At 39.5% G+C, this 21,822-nt stretch overlaps 2 protein-coding genes across 3 annotated transcripts in view; one reads left to right on the plus strand and one right to left on the minus strand.

Annotated features, from left to right (window-relative positions):
• VPS13A (vacuolar protein sorting 13 homolog A) overlaps positions 1-17,310 on the plus strand; it is a 155,730-nt gene extending 138,420 nt beyond the window's left edge. The window contains exons 69-72 of the mRNA XM_060762166.2: positions 9,974-10,059; positions 10,799-10,922; positions 13,844-13,918; positions 15,653-17,310. Of these exons, the coding sequence (XP_060618149.2) occupies positions 9,974-10,059; positions 10,799-10,922; positions 13,844-13,918; positions 15,653-15,703 (336 nt within the window). The 3' untranslated portion in view covers positions 15,704-17,310. The remainder of the gene's footprint in view (positions 1-9,973; positions 10,060-10,798; positions 10,923-13,843; positions 13,919-15,652) is intronic.
• Positions 17,311-19,571: 2,261 nt separating this feature from the next.
• The window catches only part of LOC132767337 (guanine nucleotide-binding protein subunit alpha-14), a 48,734-nt gene continuing 46,483 nt past the window's right edge, over positions 19,572-21,822 (minus strand). For both annotated transcript variants that reach the window (XM_067464437.1, XM_060762170.2), the window contains exon 7: positions 19,572-20,739. In XM_067464437.1, coding sequence (XP_067320538.1) covers positions 20,549-20,739 — 191 coding nt within the window. In that variant the 3' untranslated portion in view covers positions 19,572-20,548. The remainder of the gene's footprint in view (positions 20,740-21,822) is intronic.

The following is a 21,822-nucleotide window of genomic DNA, read 5'->3' on the forward strand; positions in this document are numbered from 1 at the left end:
TACCACCAACCTCATAGTGGATCAATGTCTGGTACCATACCGATGAAGGACTCGAGTGGTTAAAGCACCATCCCGACTCGAATTCTGTGGTGATGAAGTCTGCCCAATCCTTGGGAAGATAGTCCAATACTCCTTCGGACCATGAAGGAAAACGCTTTGATGCTGTCGGGAGGAAGCTTTACTCAGGGGCACTCCTCCTTGCTAGAATATCTAACTACGGGGCATGTATGGGGGCATATCAACAGATTTTATGGGAAAAGGCCCAGCCTTTTCTTGCCAAGCTGTCCAATGAAGACAGTTTTGTCCTCTCCGCGCTTTCCCAAGAAGTGAGCTCCTTGGCTCACCATCAGATACAGATGGCTAAGCATACCGGAAACACGGCTGGCAAGATGATTGCTCATGGGATTGCCATTCGCAGACATGCATGGCTTTGGTCTTCGGGTCTATCCACGTCCTCAAGACAGGTCATTGAGAACCTTCCATTCGCTGCCCTTGGTCTGTTTAACACTGGTATGGACAACAAGCTGACATCCAATCAAGATTATAAGGTGCTAGCCACCAAGTATGGCATAGAGAACCAATCCCAGGCCCAGAGGACCCGGTGGTATAATTATCGCCAGAAGCAATATAATGGACTGTCTTGCAGACAGACTCTGCACTGTCTTCCTCTTCAACAGCCTCAGAGTCATCAGCATCAATGGAGGCCTCAGCAACTGCAGAGGTCTCAGTCCCGGCAACCTTCTTCCAACAACCAGTCCAGATGGTGGATTTGACGGTCCCATCGACGATACCGTCTCCATCTCCGTTATTTCTGTTGCCACCACCATTCCACTCGAACCTCCACCTCCTCTTCCATTCTCCATAATGCCAACTGTTGCCAACGAATAGTTTGGGGACTATCTTGCCCAGTTTATCAACAATTGGTGATCCATTCGCTCAGATGCATGGGTCTTAAAGGTTGTCGAAGAAGGCTATGCGTTGGAGTTCGAAGAGCTTCCTCCAACGGGTCAGGTCGTTTATACTGACCCAGAGATTCTCGCTGAGGTGGACACTTTGCTCTCAAAAGGGACAATTCAAAGGTCTCCGTCTCGACTCGATGGGCAAGCTTTCTTTTCCAAATATTTCACGGTATCAAAACCGGACAGTTCCCTCCGACCGATTCTAGACGTCAGGCTGCTCAATTTCTTCATCCACTTGAGAAAGTTCAGAATAGTGACAATATCGTCGATTCTCCCCCCTTCTCCACCAAGGTGACTTTTTTGCGCCCATTGACCTACAGGATGCCTACTTTCACATAGCAATCCTCCCACCTCACAGGCGCTTCCACTCCTTCAAGTTCAGGCCCAGACCTTATCCTTAAAAGTTCTTCCATTCGGCCTGGTGACGGCTCCAAGGACTTTCACAAAATGTATGTCAGTCGTCGCTGCCAGGTCCAGGTTCTGCTTGGACATATGGTGTTGACGGTGATGGTAACCCCCTTCTCAAGGCTCAAGATTTGACCACCTCAAATATGGTTCCTCGACAAATACTCTCGATACCAGCCTCATTCCGACAAACATTGTCATGGTGGATCCATCGCAGAAACGTGTGTGTTAGGATCCCTTTCCATCCCAAACAGCCTCCAATCACCCTGACGACTGACTCGTCCATGTTCGCCTGGGGAAGCCACAAAGAGATCTTTCAATACAGGACCTCTGATCTCCTCAAGAGAGGCTATATCACATAAATTACCTCAAGCTCTTGGCCATTTTTAAGGCGCTCAGGGTATTCCTTCCTCTAGTGGCCCACAGAACTGTCTACGTCTTGACAGACAACACGGTTGTCATGTACTACATAAACAAACAGAGCAGCATGGGCTCCAGAAAACTCCTCAGACTTTCTCTGACCCTATAGAACTGGTGCCTCCAGCATTCGGTGTCCCTCTCTGCCCATCACCTGTCGGGCTCCCTCAACAGTCATGCAGATGAATCGGCCGCATGACATTGACCTCCCACAAGTGGATGCTTGATCCCGAAGAATTGCAGCTCCTCTTCGACCTGTAGGGTTGACCGACGGTCGAACTCATTGCCTCACCGTCCAATGCCCAACTACCTCTCTTCAGAGCCCGCCTTCCCTTGGAGGCGACCACGGAGTGTCACGGAGATGCGTTTCTCCTCGACTGGTCAGCAAGCTTCCAATACCCACCGATCCCTCTTATCCTCGGGGTGATCGAGAAGATACAGGCTGTGCACGCAAATTGCATCCTGATCGCGCTCACATGGCCCAGACAGATCTGGTATCCAACTCTGCTCTACCTCTCTCAAGGTCAGTTGATTACCCTTCCTCCTCAACCAAACTTTCTGTCGAAAGACGGTGGTCTCCCGTTTCATCCGGATGTTTCCTCCCTCCATCGCACAGCTTGGAGGATAGCCTTTTAGCCATTCTTCATCCTGAGGTCCAGTCTATTCTGAAGGCGGCCCATAAACCGTCAACCTCTAAGGCTTATTCTTATTGCTTGGCTCGTCTTCAAGCCTTCTTTTGAGATTGAGATGAACCTGTGATGTCACCCTTGATACCGTTGATCCTTGATTTCCCCCTGTCTCTCTCAGACCAGAACCTGAGCCACTCCTCCTTGAAGTCGTACCTTGATGCAATCTCATGGTACCTCCAAAGGCTGGGCAATCCTTCTCTGTTTCAAAATCATCAGATAAAGACCTTTTTGAGGGGATATACCAATCTTCATTCCCCAGTCCATCCACCTACCCCCGGTTGGAACCTCGACCTGGTCCTCTTGCAGCTAGCCGGCCCGCCATTCAAACCTCTGGCTGGCCCGCCGTTCAAACCTCAGATCTTTGGCTGCTCTCTTGGAAAGTCGCTTTCCTTGTGGCAATCACGTCGGCCCGATGCCCATCAGAATTGGCCACTCTCCGGGTCGACGAATTCTACCTGCTTTTCCATGCTGACCGAGCGATGCTACGGACTGACATCACCTTTCTACCAAAGGTGGTTTCATCTTTCCACATCAATTAGGAGACTGTTCTCCCTTCTTTCTTTCAGCACCCATCTTCCCCACTTCACTTGCTCGATGTTCGTCGAGCTCTTCTTTTCTATAGGAATAGGACTTGGTTGTCCCGTAAGACCCCGAAACTGTTTGTGTCATATTCCCCGGACAAGTTCGGACTCCCAGTTTTGTCCCAAAGGCTGTCCCATTGGATTGCTTCTATAATAGGACTTTGTTATGAACTTGCCCATCAATCTCTCCCTCTGTCAATCCACCCTTGGTCAACGAGGGACATGGCCGCCACCACAGCTTTCTTGAAGGGTGTCCCATTGGACTCGATCTGCAAGGCAGCCATCTGGTCAAACCTGATGACTTTTGTGTCTCATTATCGCCTTGATCTTCGCTCATGTAGGGACACTGCTTTTGGTAGATCTGTGCTCTCCATGTGCCCTCTGACACTTATCAGCCTGGGGGCTCTCTGCTTAGCATGCCTCTACGATGTTTGTTATATGTGTGTTTTTTCTCGGGGTGTTGAGTTCTTTACTGCTGTACCACTGCGCCTCGCTGACGAAATTTTACTGTGTCTATGAATACCTATACCCTGGCTGTTGTTCTTTCCACAAAAACGTACTTACCAGATGGTGGGGTCTGGTTGGGGCCTAAACTACTGTTGTGCTACTGTTTTTTCTCCATGATAACCTTGTGCCCTCTCGGACTCAAGGTTGTTCTTTAAGCCATATATCTTGTTGCTCCAACTCCAACTGGGTTTTTTCCCCAATGACCGCGTTTTTGGGATATTGTGTAACCTCTGCTTACCATGCTTGAATAACGGTTCTTTTTGGCACGTCATATGTTTGTGAATTTACCCTGTTCCATACCCTGTTAAACACGACTTTAATAAGTCGTGTTTTGTTATTACATGTGCATTTCTGTGCTTGCCACGTGTTACTTTTTGTTGCACAATAAACCATGTTTGGTCCTCATATCGTGTCGGTTTGCTTTCCTGTCTTCCAGAACCTTAGCTTGCTAGTCTCCACATGTGTGCATTCACAGAGACCATGAAGAAAAATGGTAGGTTATATACTTGTGACCATGTTTCTTCGAGTGGTGCTCTGTGAATTCACACAAACCTGCCCTGCCTCCCTGCTGCAAACCTCCCCCTTCCTTACTACTTTGCGGCATAGGAACTGCGGAGCGTGGTGCATGGGCCACCTTTATGCCCGCTGGGGCAGCGGGGAGGGTTACTGCCAAAACTTGGAAGTTTGAACTTGGGAACTTTTCCGTTAGAGCCTGTGCAGGTGCAGGCACTCCACGTGTGTGAATTCACAGACCACCACTCAAAGGTACATGGTCACAGGTATGTAACCTACCAATATTGCACTCCCCTTGTTCACTGTTTCAGGATACTCAGTGCTCGACACAGGCAGTATTGTCAAAGATGGAGTGGATTGGCTTAAATTCATATGTTGCCTCCTTAAATCTAAGCAAGATTATTGTAGTGCACTATACTTGGTGTTCCCTTTAAATATCATTGAAAATTTTGAATTAGTGCAGTACTAGTTGTCTTGATTGCTTGTAGGAGTCAGGACATTAAGTTATATAACACATTTTAAATGTTTATTTTATTTATATCCCACTTTGATCTTGGGATAGGACCTAACACATTTTATAACTTAGATTAAAACTAGGTACATCTTAGAACAGTTTTTAAAATATTAAAAAAAACATTAAAAGCACTAATATAAAGCAGTTTCAAAACCATTTAAGACATAGCAAAATATTATAATACAGCACAACCCGCTAAAAGATCTTCCTGCTACAGCCAGCTATTAAAAGCCTGTGTAAATAAAAAAGTCTTTGCTGGCAGAAAGATATTTTATATCAGGTTCCCAGATCAATTTGTTTCATGATCAAATTTAAACCTACTTAAATTTCACTTAAACCAAGAGTGCCCACCCTTCATCTTGAGCCTTCACTGAGTTTCTTCACTGCTTTATTAACCATCTGAAAAATAAATATTTTTTTTCTCATAATGGCTATTAGCAGTGCCAGAATTGGCTGCTATGTCGCAGATTGCTCATCCAGGTTCTTGCGGGTTTGGTGGCTGTCAGGAGCCATGCTTAGCTAAGATTTGTTGATACAAGCTCAAGCAATCATTGAAGACATGTTTTGCAATTATAAGGCTTGTTCAACCAGAAGACTGATGAGAAATTGGAGCTCACTCAAAAGATGGAGATCTCAATAACCATGCAGGCATTGCTTTCGATGGAACAAGCTCTGTTGTAATATACAGAGGTCTTAAGAGTTCAATGCCTTACAATGCTCCCATTCCTAGCTGCATCTTCCAAAAAGGAACAAGACTCAGATCAGTACTTCTTTCAAGAAAAGGGTGTCAACCAAGACAATAGGTGTCTTTGACTTCCGTGTCATTCATGCAACAGACTGGCACATTTCTATAATGCCTGGACTGTGATTACTACCAATTCCTAGATCCTCAATACTGTGTGGAAGGGGTATACCCTAGAATTTGAAGAATACCCTCCAAATGAGATATGTCACATTACTCCCCTTTCCAATACGTTACTTGATGAAGCTTCCCCTCTGCTCAGGAAAAGTGGCATCGAACCCATCCAGACTGCATTGATGGATTGTGGTTTCTTCTTCCAGTATTTATTGTGATCAAGAAAGATGATGGTCTTCAACTGATTGTGGGCCTCAGGGATGTTGTTGCCTACATTCTACCCAAACCTCAGTTGTTCTGTTACAGAGAGAAAAATTGTGACACCTAATCTCACAGTGCTTATTGTCGTATAGGGATTTGTCCTTCACACAGGTGACTCCTGTCATTTGCTGTGGATGGAAAAGCATAGCATTTCAGCATTCTTTGGCTTGTCTATGGCTCTTTATGTCCTCACAAAGTACAGCTGTTGTTGCTTCATGACTCAGACAGAAGGGTATACTTGTATTCTCAACATAAATGGTTGGCAGCCTGTGGGTTCAAGACCAGAATGTCTCAACAATATCACCTACTCTTCCAATCTCCTCACTTCATTGGGCTTTGTTGTCAACTTGAAGAAGTCCTCCTGGGCACCACATCATCAGGTGAAGTTTATAAGCATCAGTCTTATGTTCCAAATGAAATGGTTTGAACCCTACTTTGTACCACTTTACAGTGTTGGCACACTCACATGTTGTCAAGGACTGTTTTGGTACTTCTCAGATACATGGCTCCTACTACAGTGCATCTTGGAATACGTCCACTACAGGCATAATTTCTTTTCTCAATTCGATCCTCGCATTATCTCTCTTTGGTTTCTTTCACCATGCTGAGAGTTTATTAGTCCATAGAGTCATGGCTTAATCATGGCCACATTCAAGCAGGTATGCCCAACCTATTCGTACACCCCAGTGTCTATGGAACTATGTTTAGTTGGGAATTGTGCTGTATTGTAGTGCTGGTAGGTGTAGGGTTACCTCCAAAAATCTTGCATATTCACTCCACAGGCACAGATAATTCCATTTGTATGAGTTTGTAGATGACCACTCAGAGAACTACAAAAAATGATATGCAACCTGTCCTTTCCATGAAGCTGGATGAGTGAAGTTCACTTCCACCTCACACCATCACCACAGTAATTTCAAGTTGTTGGTCTACTGAGAATTCTTGATCTTTTGTTTTAGAATCGGATCATGCCATTGTGTTCAACACACCTTGCTTTTTACTCTGACTTGTGTTGTTTTGCTGTAGCTGTATACTATATATTATATATATAGTATATTGTTTTTGCTATTCTCCTTCGGTCATCCCCTTCCCCAGCTCAGTGTTGGGTTTCTTTTTCCCCATATTTCCTTCTATCCTTTCTATGATACAGACAGTCCCTAGGTTACGAACAAGATAGATTTTGTAGGTCTGTTCTCAAGTTGAATTTGTATGTAAGTTGGAACAGATATATTTTTAAAGTGTAACTCCAGCAAATAAATGTTTTTAGTTTTACAAAGCATAGGAAAGGGTTAACACCCCTGTAACATTTGTTTTGCTGTCTGTACACATGTTCAGAAGATTTCACCTCACTTTCTGTTCCTGTGACAATTGGATTTTGAACATTTTGGCTTGTTGTGGAAACAAGAATTGGATATAAAGCTTCAGTGGAGACCGCTTTTTCCTATGATTATTCTTGCAGGAGTTCCTTTCTTTGGGGTTGATTTTCTCTCACGTCTTGTTCTCTCACAGACAGGAAGTGAGATTAAATCTTTCTAATGAGGCTACAGATAGTAAAAAAAACATCACAGTGGCTTTAACGCACACCATTCTAACCAAAACTAACCAAATAAAATCTGCATGGAATTCTACTTTTAATGCAAATTGGATTGATGTTCATTTATTTTTACCTGTGCATGTAAATGCTTAAACATTTTCAAATACTGCAAAAGACCTGGAGCGTGCTGTTGGTTGGCACGTCCACTCCCAAACCCACCGAGCTCCTCCACGACCACACACATGCACACATGTTCTTAAGTAGGAATTGTATTTAAGTCAGATGTTTGTAACTTGGGGACTGCCTATATTTGCATGTGTATTTTTTACCCTTGCTGGGCGAGCGTTCAGATGTAAAAAGGTTTAACATGCCTGACCTAAACTGTTTGGGACCAGCTATTTGAAGGAATGCTTGCAGTTTGAATAGCACCCCCAGTCTTTGCTTGAGACCTTGCTTGTATAGACCTACCCAAAAATATGAGATTATTGAGCACTGGAGACAAGGATTTTTCAGCAGTGACTCTTCATTTAGGAAGCTTCCTTTCTAGACAAGCATAGTATTTTATGTTGATGTTTTAGATGGGCTCTAGATACACTTTCTTTGATACTTTTCAACTGTCTTTCATTATCATTTTAATGTCCTGTTCTTAATATTTTTTTCTCTCATTCTGAATGAGACATGCAGACCTTATTTAACTTTTCTCCCACAGTGAAATATTTCTACATTTTGCTTTTCTGTAATATGATAAGAAAATGTGTGCATTTTAGAACATTGTAAAACTGCTTGGGGGCCTATAAATACCAAAATGAACATTTAGCAAAACATTGCATACATATGCACACACACACTCACATTGGATATGTCGTGGAATTGAGGGATACACAATAAATACATTTAGTGCCTCCTATTTATTATGCATTATATGTAGAAAGTTGTAATAGAAAATAACATTTTGTACATTATTTCCTCAGTTACTGCACTTAATCTAATTATTTTTATTAAATATGGCCTGTTCACCTAAAGTATATGTATGATAAAAATATATGGGGTATTGTCCCAGCTATACTGTAGTTACTTGAAATTGCAGGTGCAATTTCAACCGAACACCATTAAATTACCCAATTTCTAGCCTCAGTATACCAGTGAGTCACTCAGGAGGATCTAGAAATTCCTAGAGAGGTATCCTCTGTAAGAATTTGCTAGATCCTACAGGGCAACTCTTTGATAGCTTCATGTTGAAAGAGAAATATTAAAACGTTTTAGCCTGTGTGTTCGGTTTTGTATAGAATGTGAACACATCAGTGATAAGTATTGGCCTCTAGCCCTAGACGATGTGATTTGAATACTGAATTGAATTACTTATTGAGGGGGTGGGGAGAGAGAAAATGTTCAAGTTGTCCTTGGGTTTCTTGATTAGGATTAATGCATAGTAAGAAAATGTGTCAGCATGTTGGACACACACACACACCTCCCTATTAAATTACAATGGGATGTCAATTCATTCTGTTTGTTCTTAATTGCTGGTGAGTGTGGTTGACCCACCCTGTGTTATATGTATCAATAATTGGTCAGCTTGACAAAAACCCTATAGTCGACACTGAGATATTAAAAGGTAATTCCATCATATAAATTCTTTGTCAAGTCCACAAGAAGTAATGGCTGAGAGAATTCATGTAAAAATGGTCTTCGCTTTTTTGAAAAGCTGCATCTTTCTAAAATCATAACAATCTGAAAACAGCCTGACGCTTTCAGGACTGTACACTTTTCAAAGTTGACCCCAGTATTATTCTTTCTTCTTTATATAAAAACTCTTCAGTCAGTATTTCAGAAAGTCTAAGTGTTTTATGGGATGATGTGATACATATTTTTAATAATGATTTTTAAATATGTGATTTAAAACATCAATATGCTATGTTGTAGGTTGGCTATCCCTTGTCCAGAATTCTGAAATAACCCAAAATCCCAAATTGTCCATATGGGTGGCTGAGATACTGGCACTTTTGCTTTCTGGTGGTTCAGTAGACACAAATTTGTTTCATGTGCACAATTCTAAAAAAAAAAATGACATTACTTAAAGCAGAGTTTTCCAAATTCTGTTGCAACTTGTTAGTTTGTCGGCTGCAGTTTGTAGGCAAACAAATGCAATGAGAAACCTTTGAGTCTATATAAAATAAGCAATAAATCATATGGTTTTAAAAATAGAATTGAAAGGTCTTCATGAGATATGTAGTATCCCATACATTTCATTATTATCATTTTTTTGTATGCATCTGCATTTCTTCTAAGAAATTGGTTTAACTTCTAGTTTGCTAATAAAACTGAATTACTGCATCACAAAATGATGCATATCTAAAAAGTGTGTCACTGACATGAAATATTTGGAAAGCTCTGATCTTAGATGTATATGAAATATAAATGAATTCTGTGTTTAGATTTGGTCTCATCTTCAAGATGTCTCATTTGTCTGTATATGCAAACACAAGTACTCCAAAATCCAAATAAATCTGAAATCCAACATTTGAGGTCCCAAGCATTTTAGATAAGGTATTCTCAACCTGTAGTGTAAAATTAGTTGAGTGAGATAGTGCTACTTAGTGGCAGTAGATGTTAAATGTCTTCAAGATGAATACATTCAATTTTATAAGAGCTTACATGAAAATGAAAATAATAACTACTAAAATTTTATCTATTCTTCAAAGTATAATTTACAGAACTCTATACTATCTTCTTCTTTTAGAACATTGAAAATGGAAGATTTGGAAAACTAAGATATTTTGCACATGCAATGGTTAATAATACAGATTTGCTAATGTTAACAAAAAGGTAAGGTTCCCCTTTTTTCTGGCAAATTTGTACGAGCTATTTTTCTTCCTTCACTTTTAATTACCAAATGAACCAATGAACTTGGCCGCATGTTGGGGTCTTACGTCTTGATAAGTAGACTTATGTCTGTGAGAATTATAATTGGGCAGTTCCATTACAGAGCTAACAAACTGACTAATACGTAATGCACAACAGGATATGCTTGTAATAGTTTTGTTAATAGCTATTTTGTAGGTATAAGAGTCTAAGAAGCGTAAGATTTTACATCAATAAAACCCTTATTTATTCACTTAAAGAGTGCAGAATTCTAAATATGTAGGTGTCCTAACTGAAGTAATTAAAATTCCATGATATATTGATGAACAAATTATGTAATAATGATCTGTACTGAACCAAAATGCCTGATCGCCTAACGTATATTGCTGTTGACATTTCTTTTCCATATTTTTCTCCAGAATTATTTATATGCAAACTGATCTCTTTGTATGTTGATTTTTACATCTGGTAAATAGGGAGCAGTTTTTCAAGCTGACTGGTTTAATTTAAAAGCACATGTACTGTATATAGATGTGCAAACATAGTTGATTTAGTGCACAAGGGGCCCTTGGACAAAGAGTAGTTTGAAGCTCTTAGTTAAGTTGAGAAAATATTGAGGATGACCTAAAGACCATTTAAAAATAATTACATTATTGCATTTCTATGTGTAATATTTAAATATTTTTTTTGCATTTTTGTTTAGTGGTGTATTGTTTGTGACAAGAGGTACATTTGGACAGTTAACATGTGAATGGCAATATACATATGATGAATTTACCAAGGAGCCATTCATTGTTGATGGACGGAGGTTGCGCATTGAAGCAAAGGTATGAGAGTTTGCATGCTTTGCATATAATAAAACAAGATATTGCCTAAAATCTGGTGCATGTTTCATGTACTGTAAATACATACCAGTATAGTTGCATTGGATTTCACAATTGTACAAGCTAATGCCATAGGATGAAGCTCATTCTTTTGATAATAATTGTTTAGCTTTCCACCCCTCAGGTCAGATATTTTTGTGTTATTGTAATGGATTTTGACAATTATGTTGGCTTCCGAAAGTTTTAAAAATATATTTAAATTGTGTGGCAACTTTTAAAATTATTTGCTGATTTACTGTATTCTTTACATTATCTTCACATTTAACACTTGAGAACAACAAAGTCTATAAAAACAAAGAAGCCTATAAAATTTTATAAAAGGGTTATTGGATTGGGGGGGGGGATATATACATGGAATAACTGCATGTGAAATTTCACAGTAAAACCAAAATTTAGACTTCAGCCTTTGCTTCTGGACCCTTTCCTTTTTTCTTTTCTTTTTTTTTACCTCTACTTGTGTTTAGCCACAGAAAATTAGCCACTGGGTGGGCACTCCTTTGTAGAGTTGGGCCCAAATAACGAAAACATTTGTAGTTTTTGGAGGGAGGTTTTCATATAATTTTTGAAAACAGAAAGAGAGGTGAAAAGACCAGTGAAATGAATTCAGAGAGACAATATTTTTGGAAAGAGTTGAGTCCACAAAATACCCTAGGCAGGGGGGTCTGTGGTGTCTTTTTCTCTCCCCAGCAGAAGAAGCCTCCTCCATTTTTTTCTTGGAAAGTTTGCTCCTCCTCCAGAGAGGGTCCTTAGAACTCGCTTTCCCAGTGGCACTAGCATAAACCGTCCCAAGTCGCCTGAGGGCTGAGAGCGACGGTATATAAATGCAATAAATAAATAAATAAGGTGGCCATTGAAAGTTCCTCTTGGAACATGATGGGAGGTGAAGGTTTTCTCTCATTGTGTGTCTCTTAGCCAATAAAAAACCTGGTGGTGTCTGTGCCCTGATTAGCTGAGAATGGATAAAACCAGTGACTACAATTCCCAGAACTCTCTCTTGCGGTTTGTCTTATTTTTAAAAATGTTATGCTTTAAACTTAAAATAATTCTTTAAAAATCAGTAGATTGGTGAATTGTTTTGAAACTTTGCAGGCCTGCAGTTGTAAATAGAGTCTACAACAGAAGTAGGTTTTATGCAGATAGGCCTTAAAATGGCTGAAGATTGAGCCTTTAAAGTTCCCCATTGTAGCCAATGGGCCGAATCTCTTCCAAATGAAACTAAAAACACCCCGCCCCTTTCGGGTAACTTTCTGGTAAATGAAATGAGGGGTCAGACAAAAATGAAATGCCTTTTGGCCCAAATGCACATGACTACTCCTTTGTTCAGTATGTATAGAAGAGTATGAAGCAAGAAAGCAGGGAGCATTTCCACTGCCTTTCTTGCCTTAACTGTACACCAATCCCAAGTTCTTTCTCATTCCCATTTCCCAAGATAACAGAATTCAAAATTAGTGTGTAATGGGAATAGTATTTATATGGTCAACCATAAAAAAATAAACATTTATTATTAAAATTGCTCTGCAGCAATATTTTTACCACTCCGAGATCTTGCTTAACACTTCTTTCTAAATCACTGCTTTCAAAAAGAAACTTCAGTCTAGAGAAACTTAACCAACTCCGAACACACAGTCTTTACATAAAATTCATGCAAAACCATTATGATTTGAACATTGAACACTTGCTCTTAAGTGTGACCTAGTTTAATATTAGAGATTTCCTCCTTAATGGCAAAACACTATATGTATTTGTGCAGGCTGGTATGGTATGGTATACTGGTATGGGGTAACTGTTAATTTTACCTAAACAAATTGTACTTCCTAAAAGTTCTCTGCAAGTGAAGGCTAATCAGATGAATTTAACAATCACTTTATCAGCTGCTCGGAGACAAGAAAGTTGTAATTTATTTTCTGTGATTAAAGGAAAGTTAAGCATCCCATCACATGTTCACAGCCATAAGACTAGAAAAAGAATTTAGAAGACAGTGAAGAAGAAACAGAAAAAACATAAGTGGTTTGAGGAGGAGGAGGATACTGTCATATAATGGCTGTCAGAAAGCAGAGGACAATTGGGAGGGGTTTGGTTGTGTGACTATAGCCAGACATACAATGACAACATCACTTCCAGTACCTCCAGAGGCAGTTCCACAAAATATTCATCATACATCTAACTGTACATACCTCACCAGGATAATTCCCATTTACCCTTCGCTCTGTATTGATCACTACATAGATGTGCTGAGGGAGAGTTAGTATGAAGAAGGGCTTTCAAGGGGGCTTGCATAAGGGAGGTATGTCAGGATAATTGCAATTATTTCATATATGTTTTTCAATGTGTTAGTATTGTATTTCAAGATGGATTCAGTCATGTTCATTTTTGTTCACATGTGCAGCAAATTGTTATTGTTACAGAGTTACAGGCCAGACAGTAGAATCTTTGAAACTGTGATAACAGGAATTCCTTTGCTCTGAGAAAAAATAGGGAGTGTACCAGCCAGAACATAGATAAGACAGGAGGGCGGTTTTTCTTTGTCTGTGTGTTTAGAGCTGTACTTTTGCCAGTCGCCATCTTTCCTCATCAACATGTAGTCGCATATATAAGATGCTTTCAGTAAAGTTTATTGTTTTTGAAACTTAAGAAGTCTGCAGTGTGATAATTGATCTGGAAACCTCAAGTACTCTGTGCATGACCCAGGTGCCACACTCTGACAAGGTAGATAACTTCAACCATTGCAGTACTCAAATAAAAAGCATTATTCAGACATAAGTGGGATTTTGGTCAGTGTTTGCCACCAACAGGATGCCAGACTGATATTAAGCTTGCATATATACTTTTCACAAGTCCTCTGATATTTTCTTTTTCTTTTGTAGGAACGTGTAAAGTCTGTGTTCCATGCCAAAGAGTTTGGGAAAATAATTAATTTTAAAACACCAAATGATGCCAAGGTGAATATTGCATACTTATTAATATACTTCTATACATTGATAACCTAATATAAGATATTTACCTGGAAGTAACATGCGAGCACAATCTTCAATCCTGAATCACCTGCTCCTGTTAATGTATGCATACTGAACAAATCCCTTTTCATTTAGTGCATGGTTCTTGTTTGTAGAGATGCCTGTTCTTTTCCATTTAAATTCTTTGAGAATGATAATAGTAGATGTCACGGAACTGCAACCAAACAGGACACTTAATGGGTAACTTACATATAGCCCCTGTATGCTTCAGTTAAGGGGAAGCCTCCCGTTTCTTTTAAGTGAGATGTCTATGTAAGTGCATAGAAACACCAAAATATCCATGGTGGAGTTTGACAGGTAAGGGTTTAGAAATGCCATGTCCATATGGCATATTCCATAATTGATATTCTCCGAAACTTCAGCTCATGTAAGAGTTTGGTAGTATCCTTGTGTCATTTAGAACATATGAATTGTAGAGATGCAGCATAACAGTTCTGCAGGTGGAGCTATGCCACATCTTACCTATTTTCTTTGCTGAAGCTCCCCAATACAGACATTTCTTTGCAGCTGGAATGAAGGAGTGGCTGAATGCACAGAGATGTATATTAAGGGATCTCTGTAACCCTGAAGGTTACAGAAACTTCAGCTGGCCCAGAGCTACATCCAGGTTGTTATCTGGGGCTGCCTATAGGGAGCACGCAGCCCCCTTGTTGCAACAGCTTCATTGGCTGCCAATCCATTTCTGGGCACAATTCAGTGTGCTGTTTTTATCCTATTAAGTTATATATGGCTTGGGTTATGGTTATTTGAAGGACGATATCTCCCAATAGAGCTCAGGCTCTTTTCTTTGTCCTACCACTTTTCTCTGGCTCATTTGGTTGGAACAAATTAGAGGGGCTTCTTAGTAGCTACTCCCACATTTTGGAATTCCCTTCCCAGAGTTGCCAGAATGGCCCCATCCTTTCTCTCCCTCCCATGACAGGCTTTTATAAATTCATAAATACGTTTGGGCTTTCAATGCTATGTGGTTTTGTGTTTCAGCTTGGTGTACAATTTTTAATGCATTTTGATATTTTACTGTCTAACCTATTTACACTCGTTTGTTTTTAAATCTTACATTGATACTTTTATTAGTGTGTTTGAAATTATATTGTTTTAAACACTTGGAAGGCTAGCTGGAGTGTCATTCTATAAACGAGTAATAATAAGAGCAACGATTGAAAATTATGTAATTTCTGAGAAAAAATTGATTTTGCAGGTCAGTTTTTGTTATTCGCGTTTAGTAGAGACTTCTGATTTTCACAGCAACTAAAAATGCTGAGTTATGATAGCACTGTAACATGATAACAAGGAGCCAACCAGCATCTATACCAGGCATGGGCAAACTTCAGCCCTCCAGGTATTTTGGACTTCAATTCCCACAACTCCCACAATTCCTAAAAACCGGAGGGCCGAAGTTTGCCCATGCCTAATCTATACTTTAGTATATTGCTGTATTATCTTATCTTCTGCCTTGGGAGTGTGCTGGAAGCTTCTTCCTTGGAAACTTGTAAACAGAGGCTGGATGGCTATCTGTCAAGGGTACTTTGTGCTTTTCCTGCATGGCAGGGGGCTGGACTAGATGGCCCATGTGGTCTCTTCCAACTCTGTGATTCTATGATCTAGTGATGCATACCTTATTAACATCTAATTGTGTGATTTCCTTTTGAATATTTACAGTGGATTCTCTCAAAACTGGAAGAAGCGAGGGAGAGCCGATCAAATGTATGACTTTTGCTGTAACATTTCCAAAATGGACAAAACAAAGGCTGCATAGTTCAGGCCCCTTGACATTTGATCGCAGCTTGGCATGTTGCACTAATGGCATATGAAGATAATGTGACTGTGATTATTCACATAGATTGATTTTGACTCAAAAATCTGCAGTAGTTGGTGTTGAGCAAAGCGTTCTGCCAATGAGAATCTCTGCCAAATCGTGGCTTATTGATGCATTATATAAATAATAATAATAAATCAATAATTTTTAAAGTTTTTTCTGTTTTGTCATATAGTCTGCAAGGACTAATGCCTAGAGCAGTCTTAATGATGTTATGTAACCATCAGGATCCCCTTTCTCACTTTTAATCTGAGTTTTCTTTCTTCTGTCAGCATTTAGAGAAATTTTAATTTAATAGGTTACAAATTGCATCACATACTAATATTTCACTAAAATCCAGTTTAATTATTCAGGGAACAACTGATTTAACCAGCACTGCTCTTATATTATGAATGACCTGCTGACCAGTTTATTCAAGAAAAGCCTTTTTATTTACTAATATGTATAAATCATGAGGTTACTTAGTTTTTTTATACAAATAACCAGTTTGTGGTACTGTAATATCATTTTTAAAATTCACTTTTTTATACAATGCAAAATTACACAACATGTTCTGGTGCCTCATGAGTAGAAAAATAAGAATTTATTGAAAAGAGATCATATAAGTAAGGCTGTGTATTTACAATTTGCTTTGAATGGCATGGCCTTTACTTTTAACACTAATTAGAAGTCACAAAAAAGCCTTGTACAGCAGCTTATATTGAAATAGTATTTCATGCAGACTGTCTTTTGGTTTGTATAATATTTTGAGCAAAGAATTATAGATTCTTTCACCATACTGAATGCATCATTTCTAATTTTTAAAAAAACACAATAATTTGGAGAATTTTCATTATCGTCTGCCTTATCATTTAAATTCAAAACAATTCTTAACATTTTTCCATTAAAATGTAGAATAGGCCTGAATGGTGAAATATTACATTGACATTTGTGTGGAAGGCCATGCAATAATGTCTACAAACACTTCATGAAAGAGAAAAGGAATGCAAGTGTATAAGTGTATTACCTAAGTGAAATTTGAATAGTTTGATGCATGTAGTAAATGCCTGCTGCCAGAATATTCTTCCTAAACTGCCGTTTGGAGGATTATGGTGAAGGAGATTAGTCCTTGCTGATGGTGCTTAAGCTACCCAAACTGTAGCTTTGTTGTAAAAGCTAAATAAAGTAAATGGCATGCCAAATGTAATTGTATGTATTTATATAAAGTCATGCTTGCTCCATTATGTAACTACCGGTGATGGTTACAATAACACATTGCAGTCATCCCCATAATATTTTATTCTTTGATATACCAAATGTAATTTTTTTTAAAATCCCCAAAACGCCAAAGGATGAATTGTATGGTGTCTCAAGAATATGAAAGCTGTCCTGATTCATTGATTTAACTAGCACTTTCATCAGATTTGCACATATGCATTTGCATCTTCAACTGTAGCATTAGCTGCAGGCAACATATATTGAAACTTCTAAATGTATACAATAAATATTTCAATGGCTCCTATACTGTTTGAACTCGTTTTCCTTTCATTTGGCTTCTGTTATTTGATTTATCTGTATCCCTGCTGCCTTAATAACAACAGGTTATGTAACTATTAAACTGGCCATGCCATTTTGGTAAGGATTCCATATATAAGATGATAGTTAACCAACAGAGCTAAAAATTGTCATTTTAAACTATTAAATTGAACATTTTCCCTACGCAGAAGAGGGTGATTTTTTAAGATGATGATTTTTTTTAGTAGTACTGCTTGTCTAATACTGGAGCAGATAGCTCTGTATCAGAATCAGCAGGGAAACCATCCTGAGAAGATTTGGAAGAGCAGTGAGGAACAGATAGAAATGAAGCCTGCTTATGTGGTGGTTTTCAGGACAAGTAACTGTGACTCTCCAGATGTTACTGGACTGCAGTTCTTAACCGCTTTTGTCAACACAGCCAAAGCTGACAATCATCTGGAGAGACACAGCTGCCCAACATCAATCCAGAAGGTGGCATAAAGAGCATCTAGTACAGTAGATTTTAGGTGAAGGGACACATGTGATCCTCTGAGTTCTGATTTAATAAACTCTTGTCACTAGCCATATATAAGGATCTTAGTCTCTTCTTTCACTCAGTTCTATTTTTCCTTTTCTTGATTCATCCAATCTACAATCTAACAAAATAATGCACTCTTGCATGGGATGACTACTTAGATGTATGCACTTGGAAGGTCACTGGTGTTTCAGTGGTACACATTTTTCCTTCATGACTAGATAACTAAGGGAGAAAAGCTGTGTGATTCTGTAGCTACTTTGAATTTTCCCCAAAATGCAGCTTCTTCAGACTCTGCCCTTGAGGGGTCGAATAGTTGCAATCATTGCATCAAGCTACAGTGGAGGGAGAAATATGCAGCAGGAATGGTCTTATCAGCTCTGTCAGGAGGCCAGTTCTTTTCCTCCTTGAGCTGTTCCATTCTAGCTTGTCATTCCAAAACCTCTACCCAGCTTTGCTTTTTCTGGATCCATGGCAAGAAGATAGCTACAATTGTATAGGTTATGGCTAAGTCCTATGTAGGGAGCCTTAAGTCCTATGTAGGGATCCAGATCCATGCATCCTGTTTGCTAACAAATGAAAACCAGCCATTCAGCCTAACTGCTGGATAACTCTGGAAAGACCGTTGTGGGAATCCACATGAATGGATGTCACTGCAGGACTCCCTGTCATCTGAGTGTGAAGTAGGAACACCTGCTTCCAAGCTGGGTGTACCCCCAAGGTCCCTTGAGCAAAATGCTCCTCAGGCTAACTGTTGTGAGGGACTGGCTGTTTGTTTGTTTTTTCTCTCTCTTAGTGTGCTGGGGGCAACCCATTGGTTATCACTGTTTCTTTCCTGGAAGTTGTCCTGAAAATAGTAGAAGCTGGCTTGGAAACTATCACTGTCCCTACCACCACATGGAGTAGCAATGGTTTAAGGGGATCCTAGTTGGATCTAATAAACCTAATGGATTCTGCCAAACTAGATCTACATTTCTTGCTAAAGCCTCATAAAGCTGTGACAAAAATACAGCAAAGGCAAGACAACCAACATTTCTATATGAAAAGATAGATGGCTGGATTGAGGTCCAGTCAAAGACTGAGGCTAGTAGCTTTGAACATTATTTTATTTGGCTAGCAAGTGGACCTGTGTGAAGCCTATGCCTGGCTTCTATCCCCCAGTCTGCTCCATTATATTCTATAAGGCAGCTTTCCTACCTTCCTTTCAAAGCCTGACAAAAAATGTGCAGCAAGAAGAAGCCACACCATTTTGAGAAGACAACCCCCATGTCTCCTGACTGCCGTGACATGTAAACCATGCTCCTAGTAAATCGGGATCCTTGTTTTCTTTTATATCTCATCATTCAAATAATCCTGAAGTGGTAATCTCTCTTGTTTTTATTGTGGGCCTTTTGACTGAAAAAGGGAGTTGAAATGCTTTCAATAAATATATAGGATGTTTCAAAAAGATGGACCCAATTTGAAGCATATATTGATTTGAATTAGGGTCCATCATTTGGAAACGCCCTTGTATAGCATTCTTCACCTTAGCTAAAACAATTAGATGACACAACATTTTAGTTCTTAAATGCTTGAAGAGATGGCTAAACCAAAAATTTCAAAATGGAGGTCCTACAGTATTTTTTGACACGGGGCTTTCCTAGTTTTGTCACCAGCAAAACAAAAGCAAACTGCAGTGATTTAAGACATGCACAAATATGTCTCCTTGCCACTGCATACTCATTTTACACCCATTTAGCTATGTGTTACCAAGCAGAAAATAAAGAGAAAGAATAACATAAAAAATAAACAAGTACATCACTTTACCCCTTGGTGACCCAACAGACCTTTGGCTTCAGTCCATTGGCTGCTAAACAGAAACTGTCTAATATGCAGACAAATAGATCTTTGTGAGTTCAAGCCACTGTGCCTTGTTTCAATAATTAAATTTGAAAACCCAGAGGTATAACTTGTTGGCAACTGGCTATTTTAAATGTTTAAATGATGCAGTACTTGAAACAACATGGCCAATGACATACCAAAGCACTGGGGTCACTAAGATTGGTGTCACCCAGTGTGGTAACTCATGGTGTCGTCCACAAGTGAGCCGATGTCACAGGGCAAGGAAACAGTATTTTCCCCAAAGAGAACTGAGGCAATTATTAAGGGTTTAAAGCACAGATGACAGAATGGGAGAGGGACTTTCCTTTGTTCCTCTTCTACAAGCAGAAGAGGAACAAGAAGAATGGCTTGATTTTTTGTTAAAAAATTATACCTTTCCATGGCCCCACACCACCTTCTTTTCCCTTTTTCATGATTTTGTCACTATTGAAGAAAATTAATTAAGAACATCTTTGGTAGAAAAACACAGTAAAATTGTAAAGCTGTGGCTTTAATACACCTTTATTTTTTTCAATCCCAAACAAACTAATCTGAAAGGCATCTGTCATTTAAATGTGTAACTCAAAGGTGAGAACACTGAATGCGTCAGATGTAAAGATTTTTTTTCTTCAGTTACCTAAAACACAAAAATTAAATAGAAGTATATAGATTAAAAACTGTAAACATTAACTGCTGGATTCATTTCTGTTTAGAGAAATATTTCCATGGATAGAAGAGTGCAAAGAAGTGCTGAAAATGGTTAGAGAATGCTATCTTTGATAACTGTTAAAATACAAAGGATTTTGTCCAGTAAACGTAACTGGGAGGGAGAAGAACAGCTCCCTTTTCCTTATGCCAGGTTGAACTCCTTCAGATTTATATTCAGGATGGTGTCTTTCACAGCAGCAAAGACAAATCGAATGTTCTCTGTGTCAGTGGCACATGTAAAATGGGAGTACATCACTTTCTCTTTGTCTGGATTCTGCTCCTGGTATAAATTCAGAATGAAGTCTTTAGCAGCTTTGACATCTTGCTTTGGACCTGCTCAGAAGCAAAACATTTGTTTGAAAGACAATTCTTACTATTTGGCCTTTTTGTTTGTTTCTGAATAATATTGTTAGCATATGCAGTTACTTAGAGCCAGCATGATATTTGTGCATTGGACTATGACTCTAGAGACCACCATTCAAATCCCCTCTCAGCTGTGAAAAGACACTGGGCCTGTCTTCACACCTGCCAAAATAATCTGGAATAGTGTCATCTGGAGCTGCCCCGAATACAACATGGGAATGCCCTAGAGCCCTTTTTGAGTTCAAGCTGACAGCGCATTGGGGCGGCCACTGCAACAGCTGTTTCACCAGCCAAAAGCAGCTTCCCTGCAGAGCCTTGCAGGTGATGTCCTTTCTGGTGAGATGAGAACCACGTGATCAGCAGGAGTAACGTCACCAGTAATGAAAACCCAAAAATATAACTTTTTGGTCTTGTTTGATGAGCCTTGTTTGAGATGTAGATACTAGACTCAACTAGATCCAGCCTGATTCAGTTGTTCTACACTTCAAAAACACCAGGGTCACTCCAAAGCTTCCAGGATGTTCCAGATAATTTGCAGTTCCCCTTGTGCAGATTAACAGTAGAAACAGTACCTCTGTTGCAAAACTGGCCATATAGACTACCTGCAGCAGTTGCAAAGTGAGCCTGTTTTATTTGGCCCATGTAGACATGCCCAGGGTGAAAAGCAAAGGCAAGTCCTCTTTGAACAAATCTTGCTAAGAAAACCCATGATAGGTAACCTTTGGGTTAACATGAGTCATCAATGACTAGAAGCCATAGAACAAACACAGTGGATTTGCTTATATTTGGACTTGCTAGTGCAAGGATACATTAATTTCCTGCAGCAGTATACTACTGGGCTCAATGTCTGGCAAATGCTGTTGCTGTTAAGATGAACTGCATTGACTATTATATCTGCATTGTCACAAGATGTGCCCTGAAAGTGTGGCAGACAACTGAAATGTGTGATATATTGACCATTATATTAGAACAGGAAACTTGTTGGCCTTCAAATGAAGTTGGATTGCAGCTCCCATGATCCCACACAATTAAAGACAATGGCTAGGAGTGATG

This window comes from Anolis sagrei, chromosome 2, assembly GCF_037176765.1.
Source record: "Anolis sagrei isolate rAnoSag1 chromosome 2, rAnoSag1.mat, whole genome shotgun sequence".
NCBI lineage: Eukaryota > Metazoa > Chordata > Lepidosauria > Squamata > Dactyloidae > Anolis > Anolis sagrei.